The sequence below is a fragment of the Mustelus asterias genome, chromosome 2, assembly GCF_964213995.1.
Source record: "Mustelus asterias chromosome 2, sMusAst1.hap1.1, whole genome shotgun sequence".
Taxonomy (NCBI): Eukaryota; Metazoa; Chordata; class Chondrichthyes; order Carcharhiniformes; family Triakidae; genus Mustelus; species Mustelus asterias.
Window position 1 is genome coordinate 74,292,458 of NC_135802.1, and position 16,522 is coordinate 74,308,979.

At 43.5% G+C, this 16,522-nt stretch overlaps 1 protein-coding gene across 4 annotated transcripts in view; it reads right to left on the minus strand.

Moving 5' to 3' along the window:
• Positions 1-16,522, minus strand: part of tex10 (testis expressed 10) — a 115,490-nt gene that overhangs the window by 43,130 nt on the left and 55,838 nt on the right. For all 4 annotated transcript variants that reach the window (XM_078237272.1, XM_078237279.1, XM_078237255.1 and 1 more), the window contains exon 10: positions 7,655-7,743. In XM_078237272.1, coding sequence (XP_078093398.1) covers positions 7,655-7,743 — 89 coding nt within the window. The remainder of the gene's footprint in view (positions 1-7,654; positions 7,744-16,522) is intronic.

Below are 16,522 nucleotides of genomic sequence, written 5' to 3' on the forward strand. Positions count from 1 at the left end.
GAAGACCGAGCGGGACTGGCGCCACCTCGGACCTGACCTCCCCCAGTAGATGGAGGTGGGGGAGGAGGAGCTCCACGGGGATGAAGGGCGGGACGTTCGAGATGACCACTCGATGGGCGGTGGCCTCCAGGGGGTCCACCGCCAAGAACGTCCCGCCCACCGTGAGCCCCTTTTCCAGGGCGAGGTGGACCGCCCGCTCGGCCTTCAGAAAAAATACGGCCTTGCCGTACATCTTTGAGGCTGCGACAATGGCGGAGGGGCCGACAACCCCAGCCATTGCCCGAACGCACGCCTCGATGGTCATGTCGGGGTGGGCGTAGCACTTTACCCCAAGCTGTTTAGTGATCAATTTGAATGGTGGCAGGGCCTTGGGAGCGGCGAGGGCTCTGGCCGCCGCCACACCTGCATAGGTGGGCCTGGAGGGCCCTGCCACCGGCGACGGTGTCGTGGTCGCCATGATTTAATGACTAGTGTTACGCCCACCCCGAGACTGCTCAGATGCACGGCAGGGCGTATTGAGACTTAAAATGTCCGTTGGGTGGGGGGGTGCAGTGAGGGTTGGGTGAGGGGCCTCCCTGTCCTTTACGTGAGGCACAGAGAGGGGGGGGGGGGGGGGGGGTAGAGAGGGAAGGGAGTATGGGTGTGGGGGCGGGGGGGGTGTCTCTGCCCTGGTAGTGGGGGACAGAGAGGGAACGAGGGGTGGGTGAGGGTTCAGGCACTCTCTCCTCAGATATCAGAGAGGGAGAGAGAGGGGGACGGAGGGGCAGGTGGGAGGACGAAGGACAGGGCACCGAGGAGGGCTGGTGCCCCAGTCAGGAGGAAGGAGGGGGGGGGGGTGCCGGTGTTGGGGCAGCAGCAGCAGAGGGTGGGGGGGGGGGACTTCTCCTCTTCAGCCCTGTTGGGCCAGCAATAAAGTCCAAGTTGTTTTCACCCCTCACCTCTGTAAAACGATGTTCCTGTATTCTTTTCCCCCCCCTCCCTTTGAGGCACAGACCTCGGATGAATGGGGGCACCAGCCCCACAACTCAGTCCTTTGATGTAATTTCCTCCCCTTTGGGTGTTGTCCTTCCTCCTGTAGATGAAGGCTGGAACCTGAGCCTCCAGGCCCAAGGCCTCTGGTCTTTTTTGGGCCTTTCTTTCTCTTTCTCTCCCTCTCCTCTCCCAAGAAGAGAGCACGTGCCAGTGGCTGGAGGTTTTGGGGCAATGGCTCTTCCTTCCTCCTTCAGGTTGAACACTCCACAAAAGCAAAAGTCCCGTCACCAAGTCACTTTCTTTCTTTCTTCACACCATACATCTGTACACAGCCAGCTCTCCAGTTGCTCACTGCTGAATGCAGGCTGGGAGTCTGACACACCTGCTTTAAATAGGGAGCATGAGACTCCCTGATTTAACCATCAATTAGGACTCATCAGGTATTTCTTTTCAGATACCAACCAATTATACAAAATCAAATTAACTGAGGGACAACTTCATACTCTGGCAAGCCAACCTCATTAGCCTGGCTGAAGTCATCACAGTAGTGTACGAGGGAAATCAGGTAGACTTTTTCTATCTGGACTTTCGGGAAGCCTTTGATAAGCTGCTTCATAAGATAGAATCTTGTAGTATCTGTAGTAATTTGAAATGCTGCAGGAGAAGGAATTGGCTTCAACCACGCAGCAAATAAGTTGCTGTTAAGGGATATGGTTCAGATTGGAAAGCAGTCACTCATGGTGACCCCCAAGGATTGGTCTCAAATCTATCACTCTTCACGTTCTTTAATAATGTCTTGGATGGTGATATCAGGAGTATGGCAGGCAAGTTTACAGATGTGGCCAACGGTTAAGATTGCAATCAAATCCAAAAAATATAGATGTGTTAGGGAAATGGGTCACACATTGACACTAATTTACACAAATGAGGTGTCATGGATGTTAGCAAGGCCAACACAATACAGGTATGATTTACAGGGTGTTATTGTGTAGAAGACACTAAAGATTCACAATCAATGTAGAGAAAACATTGCTAACAAGGTATTGGGTTGTATTAGTAGAAACACATGTTATAAACCACAAGACACATTTTTAACACTACAGATCTTTGCTCAGGTCACATCTAGAGTACTAGGCCCAGTTTTCATCCCCCAACATGGGGGTAACATAACATCTTTGAAAGGTCCAAAAGAGAGCTACAAGAATTATTTCTAAATTTAAGTTCAGCTACTCAAACAAGCTCAACAAACTTAATCTGTTTATTCTCAAGTAGCAGAAACTTATGAAAGGTGAATAAAATAATTAAAGAGCTAGATAGTGACCCTATATCTAGACTATTTCAACTGAACTGATTGGGGAGGACAATTTAAAACTATGCAAAAGGAGGAACAGACTGGGGGTTCAGCAGTTCCTCTTTTACAATAGTGTAGTGAGCTGCTGAAATACATTGCCAATTAGTGGGGTGGACATTGACTCTCTGCATGCCCTTCAAAAGGGAGCTGGACTGCCTCTTAACTGGAGCAGAGATTACATCATGTAGAAGACAACCATGATGTTTGTATTAAGTATATCTAATCATTATAACCGCCTGAACTAATTTTCCCCATATTGTCCTTTCTATTCCATCTCTCCAAACAATTACATGGCTGCGGAGAAAGAAAATGAAAAGCATTTCTAATGAAACAGTATGTAAATAGCCCAACTTGGGAAGGAGCCATATTAGACCTGGTATTGGGGAATGAGCCCAGCCAAGTTTCAGTAGGAGAGCATTTCGGGAACGGTGATCATAATTCCGTATGTTTTAAGGACAAGAGTGGTCCTCCACTATCCTTGACTGGGGAAGACTAACTACAACAACATTAGGCAAGATCTGGAGATTTAGTTTGGGGGAGGCTGTTTGAGGGTAAATCAACATCCAACATGTGGGAGTCTTTCAAATGTCAGTTGATTGGAATTCAGCACCAGCACCTACCAGTGAAGGTGAAGGATAAGTGTGTGCAGTATCAGGAACCCTGGATAACAAGGGATATTATGAGCCTTGTCAAAAAGAAAAAGGATGCATTCATCAGGTCTAAAAGGCTTAGGACAGATGAAGCCCTTGAAGAATATAAAGAAAGGAGGAAGGAACTTAAGGAGCAGTTAGGAGGGCTAAAAGGGGTCATGAAAAGTCCTTAGCAAACACAATTAAGGAAAATCCTAAGGCATTTGTAAGGCGTATGTAAAGAGCAAGAGGGTAACTAGGGAAAGGATTGGTCCACTCAAGGATAGTGGAGGGAATCTATGCATGAAACCAGAGGAAATGGGCGAGATACTAAATGAATACTTTGCCTCAGTATTCACCAAAGAGAGGGACTGGATGGATAAGGAGCCTATGGTAGGGTGTGTAGATATTCTGAGTCAAAAAGGTGGTGGTATTGGGCGTCTTAAAAAGTATTAAAGTAGATAAGTCCCCAGGGCCTGATGGGATCTACCCCAGAATACGGAGGGAGGCAAGGGAGGAAATTAAGAACATAAGAAATAGGAGCAGGAGTAGGCCATCTAGCCCCTCGAGCCTGCCCCGCCATTCAATAAGATCATGGCTGATCTGACGTGGATCAGTACCACTTACCCGCCTGATCCCCATAACCCTTAATTCCCTTACCGATCAGGAATCCATCCATCCGCGCTTTAAACATATTCAGCGAGGTAGCCTCCACCACCTCAGCGGGCAGAGAATTCCAGAGATTCACCACCCTCTGGGAGAAGAAGTTCCTCCTCAACTCTGTCTTAAACCGACCCCCCTTTATTTTGAGGCTGTGTCCTCTAGTTTTAACTTCCTTACTAAGTGGAAAGAATCTCTCCGCCTCCACCCTATCCAGCCCCCGCATTATCTTATAAGTCTCCATAAGATCCCCCCTCATCCTTCTAAACTCCAACGAGTACAAACCCAATCTCCTCAGCCTCTCCTCATAATCCAAACCCTTCATCTCCGGTATCAACCTGGTGAACCTTCTCTGCACTCCCTCCAATGCCAATATATCCTTCCTCATATAAGGGGACCAATACTGCACACAGTATTCCAGCTGCTGCCTCACCAATGCCCTGTACAGGTGCATCAAGACATCCCTGCTTTTATATTCTATCCCCTTCGCAATATAGGCCAACATCCCATTTGCCTTCTTGATCACCTGTTGTACCTGCAGACTGGGCTTTTGCGTCTCATGCACAAGGACCCCCAGGTCCCTTTGCACGGTAGCATGTTTTAGGCCTTGCTAGGCCTTGACAGAAATCTTTGTATCCTCACTAGCCACAGGTGAAGTTCCAGAGGACTAGAGAATAGCCAATGTTCCATTGTATAAGAAGGGCAGCAGGGATAATCCAGGAAATTATAGGCTGGTGAGCCTTACGTCAGTGGTAAGGAAATTATTGGAAAAGATTCTTAGGGACAGGATTTACTCACATTTGGAAACAAATGGACTTATTGGTGATAGACAACATGGTTTTGTGAAGGGGAGGTCGTGCCTCACTAACTTGATCGAGTTCTTTGAGGAAGTGACGAAGATGATAGATGAGGGAAAGGCAATGGATGTTGTACACATGGACTTCAGTAAAGCTTTTGACAAGGTACCTCATGGTAGACAGGTACAAAAGGTGATGTCACACAGGGTCAGAGGAGAGCTGGCAAGATGGATACAGAACTGTCTTGAGCATAGAAGACAGAGGATAGCAGTAGAGGGGTGACTTTCTGAATGGAAGGCTGTGACTAGCAGTGTTCCACAGAAATGGGCGGCACGGTAGCACAGTGGTTAGCACTGCTGCTTCACAGCTCCAGGGACCTGGGTTCGATTCCAGGCTTGGGTCACGGTCTGTGTGGAGTTTGCACATTCTCCTCGTGTCTGCGTGGGTTTCCTCCGGGTGCTCCGGTTTCCTCCCACAGTCCAAAGATGTGCGGGTTAGGTTGATTGGCCATGCTAAAATTGCCCTTAGTGTCCTGGGATGCATAGGTTAGAGGGATTAGTGGGTAAATCTGTGGGGATATGGGGGTAGGGCCTGGGTGGGATTGTGGTCGGTGCAGACTCGATGGGCCGAATGGCCTCTTTCTGTGCTGTAGGGATTCTAAGATTCTAAGAAATCAGTTCTGGGATCTTTGTTGTTCGTAATATATAAATGATTTGGAGGAAAATGTAGCTGGCCTGATTGGTAAGCTCATAGATGACTCAAAAATTGGTGGAGTTGTGGATAATGAAGAGGATTGCCAGAGGATACAGCAAGATATAGGTCAGTTGGAGACTTGGGCGGAGAAATGGCAAATGAAGTTTAATCCAGACCAATGTGAGCTAATGCATTTTGGAAGGTCCAATGCATGTAGGAGTTATACAGTAAATGGTAGAACCCTTAGGAGTATTGACAGGCAGAGAGATCTGGGCGTACATGTCCACCGATCACTGAAAGTGGCAATACAGGTGGATAAGGTAGTCAAGAAGGGATACAGCATGCTTGCCTTCATCGGTCGGGCATTGAGTATAAAAATTGGTAGGCCATGCTGCAGCTGTACAGAACCTTAGTTCAGCCTCCTTTGGAATATTGTGTACAATTCTGGTCGCCACACCACCAGAAGGATGTGGATGCTTTGGAGAGGGTACAGAAGAGGTTCACCAGGATGTTGCCTGGTCTGGCGTGTATTAGCTGTGAGGAGAGGTTGGATAAACTTGCTTTGTTCACTTTGGAACGATGGAGGTTGAGGGATGACCTGACAGAGGTTTACAAGGTTATGAGTGGCATGGGCAGAGTGGATGGTCAGATCAGATGCTCTTTCCTAGGGCAGAAAAGTCAAGTAACAGAGGACATCGGTTTAAGGTGCATGGGGAAAAGTTTAGAGGAGATGTGTGAGGCAAGTTTTTTTTTACATAGAGGGTGGTGAATGTCTGGAACACACTACCCGGGGAAATGGGAGCAGGTACGATAGCGACATTTAAGGGGCATCGAGACGAATACATGTCTAGGATGGAATGGAAAGATACAGACTCCATAAGTGCATACGGTTTTAGTTTAGGCAGGCATCACAATCAACACAGGCTTGGAGGGCTGAAGGGCCTGTTCCTGTGTTGCACTGTCCTTTGCTCATTTACCACAATAGCTCAGCCAACATGACTTGGGGCAGGTTTGGTGAACTAGTTGATCTTTTCTGGCTCATAAATTAGGTAAGTTCATATTTCAGCATATTATACTGCAGCAATATCCTTGCAAGTAGCTGGGTTTCACTCATCATTGGTTCATGCCAACCTCCACCAACTCTGCAAGGTCTTGACTAAGTTAGGCATGTTCTAAAAAAGGAAAGTGTACATTTCACATCAGTACAAACAAACTCTTTGCAGATTTCTTGGTAGCTTGGTTTGAAAGCACTTGCAAGTATAGTTTTAAAAGCATATAAACGTCCATTGCCCAAAAATAATATTGTAGTCAAAAGGGTGAACCAATAGGCAATATGCCCCAGGTCTTTATCAATTGCCTCTAAGTCAGGCACCAGAAGAAACTTAACATTCCAAGGTTAACTGTGTCCAAATTTTTCTTCTTCGCAGTTATGAGGTACCTATATATACTGCACCTCAAAATCCTGGCTGAGATTCGTAATTCAGTAATTTAGAGAAATTAAATATCATTCACCCATTGCTTTGCATCCGAAATCCGACATTCCAACAGATTCCAGAGAGTGCTTTACTTATAATTCTCTCAATTTAGTAAACTATATTTGCTGCTCACAATGCAGTCTCCTGCACTGGGGAAGCCAACAGCAAATTGGGTGACTGTTTTGTGGAACACCTCCACTCAATCCGCAAGCATGACCGTGAGCTTCCAGCTTCTTGTCATTTTAATGTATCACCTTGCTCTCATGCTCATATTTCTGTCCTCGGCCTGTCACCATGTTCCAGTGAAGCTCAACACAAGCTCGAGGAACACCACCTCATCGCCCGATTAGACACCTCACAGCCTTCTGGACTCAACACTGAATTCAACTATTTCAGATCATGAACTCTCTCCCCCTTCGTGCTTTTTTTAACCAAGTGTTGGTTTGAATCTTATTTTGCATGCTTTTGCTCTCAGAGCTATTCATTATTCTGGCATTTACACTCACTCTGGACAAATACTTTGTCTAACTAATAGAAGCATTACAACTCTTTTTGCATTTTGTTCAGGGAGATCTTTTGTCCTTTAATCTCTTCCACCCTCTCTCCATCCCAGACCTTCCCTTCTTCTCCCTCCCCTTCCAATGACATAAAACCCATCACATTTCTATCATCCATCAGCTCTGAAGTGTCATATTTAACTCAAACTATTAACTCTGTTTCTATCTCCAGATACTGCCAGACCTGGGTAGTTCCAGCAAATATTTAAGGCAATATTTTGTTTTCATCATTCCAGAGTGCTATTAAGATTTACCTGAATAAAACAACATTAAAAAACAAATCAATTTAATGTGTGCCACTTGCTACTCTATTTGTATGGATAATATAGTTCATGTAACAAGACCTAGGAAATTCACGCATCACAACTTAAATAGGAGAGTGATTGCTTGCGGTCAAAGTACCACAAATGAATTGAGGCATACTGAAAAAAGTAAACGGTTAAAAGTGGAATAGATTGCCTACTGTACCAAACAAAATTTTGAACCTTAATAGTTAAATGCAATTGAAGAAAACTAGCACCTGTTAGTGTAGAAAACAGAAAACTGAAGTAATCCACATCATTGACTATACTTTCTGGACGTGAAGTAGACCATCCACCAAAAGATGACCTGTAATGAAACGGAGGACAGTATCAACTGTCTTGCATATTTGAAACAGCAACATTTACAATTTCAGCTTATAATGAATGTAGTCTCTGCAACTCCTGCAGAGACTACATTCAGAGCAGAAGTTTTACTTAGATACATTTCAAAGCACATTTTAAAATTGTTCATACATTAAAACAGAAATGAACTGCAAAGTGTATAACTATCTAAATGGGCCATATTTAAAGATCTAAACATAAATTTCATTCATTTCCATGAATTAATACCCTTTTAAGACAAATATTTAGCAATTGTTAATTTTATTTCTTCACCGAGTCCAAAGATTAAGTTTGGTCATTTGAAGAGAGCTATATTGTATGTTTTCAACATTAAGTCTTAGAACCACCATGCTACAAAACACATGTATATAATCAAATGTTTACCTTATGCCCATCAACTTCATTTCCTCAGGAGGATAAATTGAACATTGACAATAATATTGATATTAAACAGAATTAATTCAATAAAAGCCCACATATTTATAAAGTAGCATTCTTAGTCAAAATGTCCCAAAGCACTATACAGTCAATTAAGTAATCTTAAAGGATAGTCACAAGTGTAATATAAAAAACATGGCTGTTTATGTACAGCAAGGTCCCACAAATAGAAATGAGGCACATGACCAGTTAATCACTTTTATTTAATGATGTAATTTGTACGATAAATATTGGACAGGATACAAAATATAAATTACCTGAAAGATGACACAGATGAGCTAGCAGAATGGACAAACAAGTGGCAGATGGAATTCCATACAGAGAAATGCAAAGTGATGCATTTTGGTAGAAGAGATAGGGAGAGGCAATATAGACTTAATGGTACACTTCAAAAGAGTATTCATAAAACAGGGTCCTAGGTGTGCATGCGCAGAACATATTGAGAAAGTAATTAGCAAGGCTTGCAGGTTCTTGTGCTACATAAGGAAAGGTATCGAGTACAAAAGCATGGAAGTTATGCTGAACCTTTATAAACCTCTGGTTAGGTCACATCTAGAGTTTGCATCCAATTCTGGTCACCACACGTTCGGAAAAATGTGAAGATCCTTGAGAGTACAGAGGAGATTTACCAGAATGGTTGCAGGCATTTGAGGGGCTGGAGAGGAGTTTAGTTACAAGTCTAGGTTGGAAAGGCTGGGATTGTTCTCCTTGGAGCAAAGGAGGTTGAGGGGAAATTTGATAAGAGTTGTACCAGATGATGTCAGGCTTAGGTCAGTTACAGGCAGGGAAAATCTCTCTGATGGTCAGAAGACTGGGGAACACAGATTTAAGACTTGGCTAAGAGATGCAGGGAGAATGTGAGAAACATTTTTTTAAACATGGCAAGTGATAATGATGTGGAATTCTCTGCCTACGAGCATGGTGGAAGCAGAAACAATCAATGATTTCAAAGGAAATTGGATGGGCATTTGAAGGAAACAAACTTGCAGGGCTATGGGGATAGCGTGGGACAGTAGGACCGGCTAGATTGTTCTTTGGGGAACTGGTATGGACTCGATGGGCAAAATAGCTTCCTTCTGTGCAAGTAATACAAGAACAGTTTGTAAAAGTTTCTACAACTATGTAAGAAAAGAGAAGCAAAATTAAACAAGTGTCCAATGGAACCTGAAATAGGAGAAATTATAATTGGGAAGCGTCAAGAGACACAAACAAATATTTTGTGTCTGTTTTCACAATAGAAGGAACAAAACTTATCCCAGAAATAGTGGGGAACAATAAGTAATCAACATTAGTAAAAGCAAAAATCTCAGAGAAACTGTCACCGAAGGTCAACAAATACACTGCAACAAAGGCCTATATCCTCGGGTTCTTAAGAGGTGGTTCCAGAGATGCATATGCTTTAATTCTCAAAAAAATCCTCGATTCTCAACCAGTTTGAATGGCTAGAAGGTAACCACTGTAGCACCGCAATTCAAGAAAATGTTGGAATCCATCATTAAGGAAGAGAATAGAAAATTTCAAAAATCATATGATTAGACAGATTCAACATGAAAGAGAAATCATGTTTGACAAATCTATTATAGCTTTTTGAGGCAGTAACAAGCAGGTTTGATAAAAGGGGAACCAGTGGATTTTCAAAATGTTTTCAATAAGGTGCCACACAAAAGGCTGTTGCACAAGACAAGGGCTCATGGGGTGGGGTGGCAGTTAGATGTTATCATTAATGGAAAATTGATGAAAATGGCAGAAAACAGAGGAGGAATAAACCGGTTATTTTCAGGTTGGCAGACTGTAACTAGTGGAGTGCCACAAAGATCAGTGTCTCAGGTATTTACAATCTAGATAAATGGCTCTGATGAAGGGATCGGTGTGTTCAAATTTGCAAATGATAAAGGTGGGTGTAAAAGGAAGCTGTAAAGGAGGCCACAAAGATTCTGTAGGAATAAAGATAGATTAAAAGTGTACAAGGAAGTGGCAAAGGTGGGAACATGAGTTTATTCACTTTTAGAAGAGTAGGAAAACAATATTTTTTAAACTGATGGGAGTCTAGTAAATGTTGGTGTTCAGAGAAATTTCGGTGCCTTTGTACAAAAAACAGAAAACTGACATGCAAATACATCAAGCAATTAGGGAAATAAATGACATGTTGATCCCTACTGCAAGTGGATTGGATGTCTTGCTGCAATTATTTAAGGCTTTGGCGAGATCACGCCTAGAGTACTGCATACAGTTTTGATCTACATACCCAAGGAAGGCTATACTTGTCTTAGTAAGAAGTCTCACAACACCAGGTTAAAGTCCAACAGGTTTATATGGTAGCACGAGTTTTAAGAGCACTGCCCCTTCATCAAGTCATCAGTCAATATATTTTTCAATATATGACCCAAAGAGGCAGCGCTCCGAAAGCTCGTGCTACCAAATAAACTGTTGGACTTTAACCTGGTGTTGTGAGACTTCTTACTGTGCCTACCCCAGTCCAACGCCGGCATCTCCACATCATACTTGTCTTAGAGGAGAAGCTCATTTTTGAAGATCAAGTTATGAGCTATTCTTTTATGGTCGAACGTTTTAAAAAACAAAGGAATGGCTCTTAAATGAAATGGAGACCTAAATATTTTAATTTTGTGACATAACATGGTGTACTTTGACAAGTCACCAGCTGTCATAAAGTGACACAGTGCTACTGAGAGCTGTTACTGTGCAGGAGTCCATTCAGCCCATTGTGTCTGCACCAGCTATCCGAATGAACATTATGAATTAGTGCCATTTTCCTGTCCCTAACCCTGCACCTTTGTTTCCATTCATATTTGTTTCTTTTTGCCTTGGGAGACAATGGCTGAGGGTAACATCGCTACATTACTACTCCAGAGACTTAGCTAATGTTCTGGGGACCCGGGTTCGAAGCCAGCCAAGGCAGATGGTAGTATTTGAATTTAATAAAAATATCTGGAATTAAGAATCTACTGACGACCATGAAACAATTGCCAATTGTCAGAAAAGCCCATGTGGTTCATTGTCATTTAGGGAAGGAAATCTGCCATCAGGTCTGGCCTATATGTGACTTCAGAGCCACAGCAATGTGGTTGACTCTCAACTGCCATCTGAAATGGCCTAGCAAGCCACTCAGTTCAAGGGCAACTAGGAATGAGCAATAAATGCTGGCCAGCCAGTGACACCCATGTCCCATGAGTGAACTAAAAAAGTAATCATCTAATGCCCTGTTGAATGCCTTGACTGAACCTGCCTCCACCTCACTTCCAGGCCGTGTATCCCAGATCCAACCACTTACTGTATGAAAATGTTTTTCTCCTGTCACATTTGCTTCTTTGCAAATCACTTTAAATCTGTGATCTCTTGTCCTTGATCCTTTTACAGGCAGGAACATGTCTCTCTATCTACTCTGTCCAGCCCCTTCATGATTTTGAACACCTCTATCAAATCTGCTCCTAGCCTGCTCCTCTCCAAGATGAGCAATCCCAATCTCTCAAACCATCCTCATACTGAAGTTTCTCATCCTTGGGATCATTCTTGTAAACTTCTTCTGCACTCTCCCCAAGCAAGCATATCCTTCCTACAGTGTGGTGCCCAGAACAGTGCACAATGCTCCAGTGGAGGTTTAACTAGTGTCTTATAAAGGTTCAGCATAACCTCCTTGCTCTTGTACTCTATGCCCATATTAATTAAGCTCAGGACAATGTACGCCTCATTAGCTGCTCTCTCCACCTGTTCTGCCACCTTCAATTGCTTATGCACATATACATCCAGGTTGCTCTGCTCCTGCACATCCCTTAGAGTTGTGCCCTTTATTTTGTACTGTCTCTACTTTCTTTCTACAAAATGAATAATCTCACATTTCTCTGCATTGATCTCCATCTGCCACTTCTCTGCCCACTCCAATTTGCCAAAGTCATTTTGAAATCTAATACTGTTAACCATTATTCACTTTCCTGTTACTCATCAAATTTTATATCCACAATGCTACTGTTACTTTATTCCATGAGCTATAACATTTTAAGTTTGTCGTGCAGCACTGTATTGATTGTATTTTGTTAAGTTCATGTTTACCACTTCATTGGAATTATCCTCATCTATCCTCTCTTACCTCTTCAAAACTTTCAGCAAGTCACAATTTTTCCTAAGAAATCCATGTTGGTCTTCCTAATGAACTTACATTTTTCCACCCGACTAATAACTCTATCCTGAATAGTTGCTTCCAGAAGCTACAGAATAAAAATTTGTTTGAATCTACTCATCAGCCCAGACTTGACACAAGAGCATGTACTCAAATCAACGGGCCAGACGTTATTCAGAAATTGAATCTCAAATTATCTAGGCAAGTTACCAGTGCCCAATGTGCTCCCACAGACGGCTGGCCCCTCAGAAAGACTGAACTTGGGGCCAGTATCTAAGGAACAGCAGTCTCACAGCTCTAAATAGAAAGGCTGGGGGGTGTGTGTGTGGGGTGTGTGTGTGTGTGTGGGGGGGGGGGGGGGGGGGGGGTGAGTACCGCAGGTAGGAAAACTATTATGGCGCCAATAGAAACACTCTGCCTCCACTCTTCATGCTTCCACCATTAAAGTGAAAGACCATTCTACTGTCAGCAAGGCACCCAACACCAGCTTAAGCACCCACCTGAAAAAAGTCCGAGGCCAAGTGTTAAGGCATGGCTGATGGTAGACGCTGAGCTGCCCAAATCCCAAAGGGAAACTGGAAACAGCTGTCAAAATATATTTTTTGCAATTTGTGTTATGGCCAAATACCCTGTGGAGATTTAACTTTTAATATGCTGAAAGATCTTCAATCAAGCAAACCTGATTTAGGCAGCACAGCAGCGCAGTGGTTAGCACTGCTGCCTCACAGCGCCAGGGACCCGGGTTCAATTCTGGCCTTGGGTGACTATCTGTGTGGAGTTTGCACATTCTCTGCACGTCTGCGTGGGTTTCCTCCAGATGCTCTGGTTTCCTTCCACAGTCCAATGATGTTAGGTTGATTGGCCATGATAATTAGAGGAATTAGGAGGGTAAATATGTGGAGTTACAGAGATAGGTCCTGGGTGGAATTGTTGTCGGTGCAGCCGATGGGCTGAATGGCCTCCTTCTGCACTGTATATCCTATGATTCTTGGCCCAAGTTGTTTTTTTTTAAGTATTCTGGGATTTTCTGTGGCCAAGTTAGCTTCAAACTTATCAAAGGAGACAAGGGTGTTAAATATCTCAGCTTGCTCCCAAACAAAAGAGATGAAGGAGTTCTTTACAGACCTTTTGGGCCCAGTATTTCCTTATATGGCCACTGGAAATATAGGCTATGTGCAGTAAGGCCTAAACATGATGGGGTGTGGAGAATCCCAACCCTATCTGTGCTAGCTCTATCGGATTGGCCTAAATTGAATGATGTAATCGGATTTCTGATCAATTCATTGGCTGGTTGCCAAGGAACCTTTGGGGTATATCCTTTGGGGTGCCAAGCAGCGTGCCTTAATGACGATCGTCCGGTGGCTCTGACATCCACCATTATGAAGTGCTTCGAAAGACTAGTCATGGTGCGAATCAAGTTCAGCCTCCCGGACTGCCTGGATCCGCTACAGTTCACCTACCGCCGCAACAGGTCCATAGCAGACGCCATCTCCCTGGCCTTGCACTCAATCCTGGAACACCTAGATAACAAGGACACCTATATCAGACTCCTATTTATTGACTATAGCTCAGCCTTCAAACACTATTACTCCTACGAAATTCATCTCCAAACTCCGTGGCCTGGGCCTCGGCTCCTCCCTCTGCGACTCTCGTTTCAAGGCTTCATTCTATGATCATCTTGCTGGTGCCAGTACAGAGTGAGACTGCGGATAGTTGGGAACCTGTCTCGGGGGCAGGGAATTCAGATGGTGTTCGTAAAGCAGAAGTGGAAATGAATAGGGTTGGGAAGCATTTTCTGATCAGGGCCAGTGTGATCTCCTGGACTCGTTTCTATCGCCTCAGGGGGTCGGAGAGGAATTTCCCAGATTTTTTTTCCCCATATTGCCCCTGGGGTTTTCACTCTGGGTTTTTGCCTCTCCCTGGAGATCACATGGTCTGGAATGGGGGGGTGGGGGTGAGTTAATAGGTTGTGATGAACAAAGCATCGTAGCTGTGAGGGACAGCTCGGTGGATAGGATATTAGGATGTAGATAGGCTGGAAAATTGGGCGGGGATCCTGGATTCAGGATTCAATCCTGGACCGGGGAGCAGCACGGGCTTGGAGGGCCGAAGGGCCTGTTCCTGTGCTGTATTGATCTTTGTTCTTTGTTTGTTCTTGACTGGATCCTGAACTTCCTAACCCATAGACCACAGTCAGTAAGGGTAGGCAACAACATCTCTTCCACAATCATCCTCAACACCAGTGCCAATAAAAACTGTGTTCTCAGCCCCCTATTGTACTGCTTATACACCCATGACTGTGTGGCCAAATTCCCCTCCAACTCGATTTTCAAGTTTGCTGACGACACCACCGTAGTGGATCACATCTCAAACAATGAGGAGATAGAGTACAGGAATGAGATAGAGAATCTGGTGAACTGATGCAGCAACAATAACCTTTCCCTCAATGTCAACAAAACGAAGGAAATTGTCATCACTTCAGCAAGCATGGAGGAGAACATGCGTCTGTCTACATCAACGGGGACGAAGTAGAAAGGGTCGAGAGCTTCAAGTTTTTAGGTGTCCAGATCACCAACAACCTGTCCTGGTCCCCCCATGCTGACACTATAGTTAAGAAAGCTCACCAACACCTCTACTTTCTCAGAAGACTAAGGAAATTTGGTATGGCAGTTACGACTCTCACCAACTTTTACAGATGCACCATAGAAAACATTCTTTCTCGATGTATCACAGCTTGGTGTGGCTTCTGATCTGCCCAAGACCATAAAAAACTACAAAAGGTAATGAATGTAGCCCAATCCATCATGCAAACCAGCCTCCCATCCATTGACTCTGTCTACACTTCCCATTACCTTGGCAAAGCAGCCAGCATAATTAAGGACTCCATGTAACCCGGACATTCTCTCTTCCACCTTCTTACATTGGGAAAAAAATACAAAAGTCTGAGGTCAAGTACCAACTGACTCAAGAATAGCTTCTTCCCTGCTGCCATCAGACTTTTGAATGGACCTATCTTGCATTTTGATCTTTCTCTACACCCTAGCTATGACTGTAACACTGCATTCTACACTCTCTCGTTTCCTTCTCTATAAACGGTATGCTTTGTCTGTATAGTGTGCAAGAAACACTGTATGCTAATACATGTGACAATAATAAATCAAATGAAATCAAAAGTATAAGAAGGCTAAGACAAAGAGCTTGTGTTCAACATTCACAGAAGACGACAATATCTGACAGATGAGAAAGACTGATATCCATGTGGCAAAACCCTGGCTGGGTTTCACATGCATGTGAAAATCAGCCTCAAGTTAAGAAACGGATAGTGAGTATTTAGTTTATGGATTGCAGGTATTGACTTTTTTAAGTAGCTACAAAATAAAGAAAATTGCGTTTAATCATCGAAAGTCAACTTAGTGTATTTAATTGCTATTAGAGGTTGAAACACAGGTCTGCACAACAGTATATTATGAGAAGGTGTTTGAAATCAGGAAGTGGCATTTCCAATCAATTGTGGTGATTTTATATTAAAGTAAACATTTATTAAAAAGTAATGAAGAAAATATATACTTTAAACACAATAACTTCACACAGTTAACAGTAAAACAGTACCAAAAGATCTTAGCTTAAATCATACTCAGATCACTCTCCCTTTTCTGCTTGGCAACAATTCTTACATTTTCTAAACCTACAGAATTGCAGTAGCTTTTGCCACAAAGTGCACTTCTGCTCTTAGGCTGACAGCAACTGATTCTCCATGTCTGGCCTTGTCCACACTGACTTCTGGAAGATCTGACCAGCTGCCAGACAGTCTTATGGGAGATAGAAGAAGCACCATCTACCGCTCTATCCAACCACGCCCCCCTATCCCCAACAGCCAAAGATATAAGCTTCAGACATTTCTTAAACGTGTCCCTTCCCTGTGATTTCTGTCTTCCATTTTTTATCCCCTCTCACAGAAGTGCTCTTTTTCCAGACTTGATCCAATTCCTTTTTTATGCTACAGCTCCTTTATTTTAAAAAGTAAACTTACCCTATTTTTGCCTCTTACAATTTTTACAACCTGTAAGTGTCCCCTTGAAATAAAACAATCCATTTCAAAACTACTTACTTTATTGACCTGTATAACTCTTACTGAATCTTGGGTCATTAACATATCAAAACCATCTCTTACTGT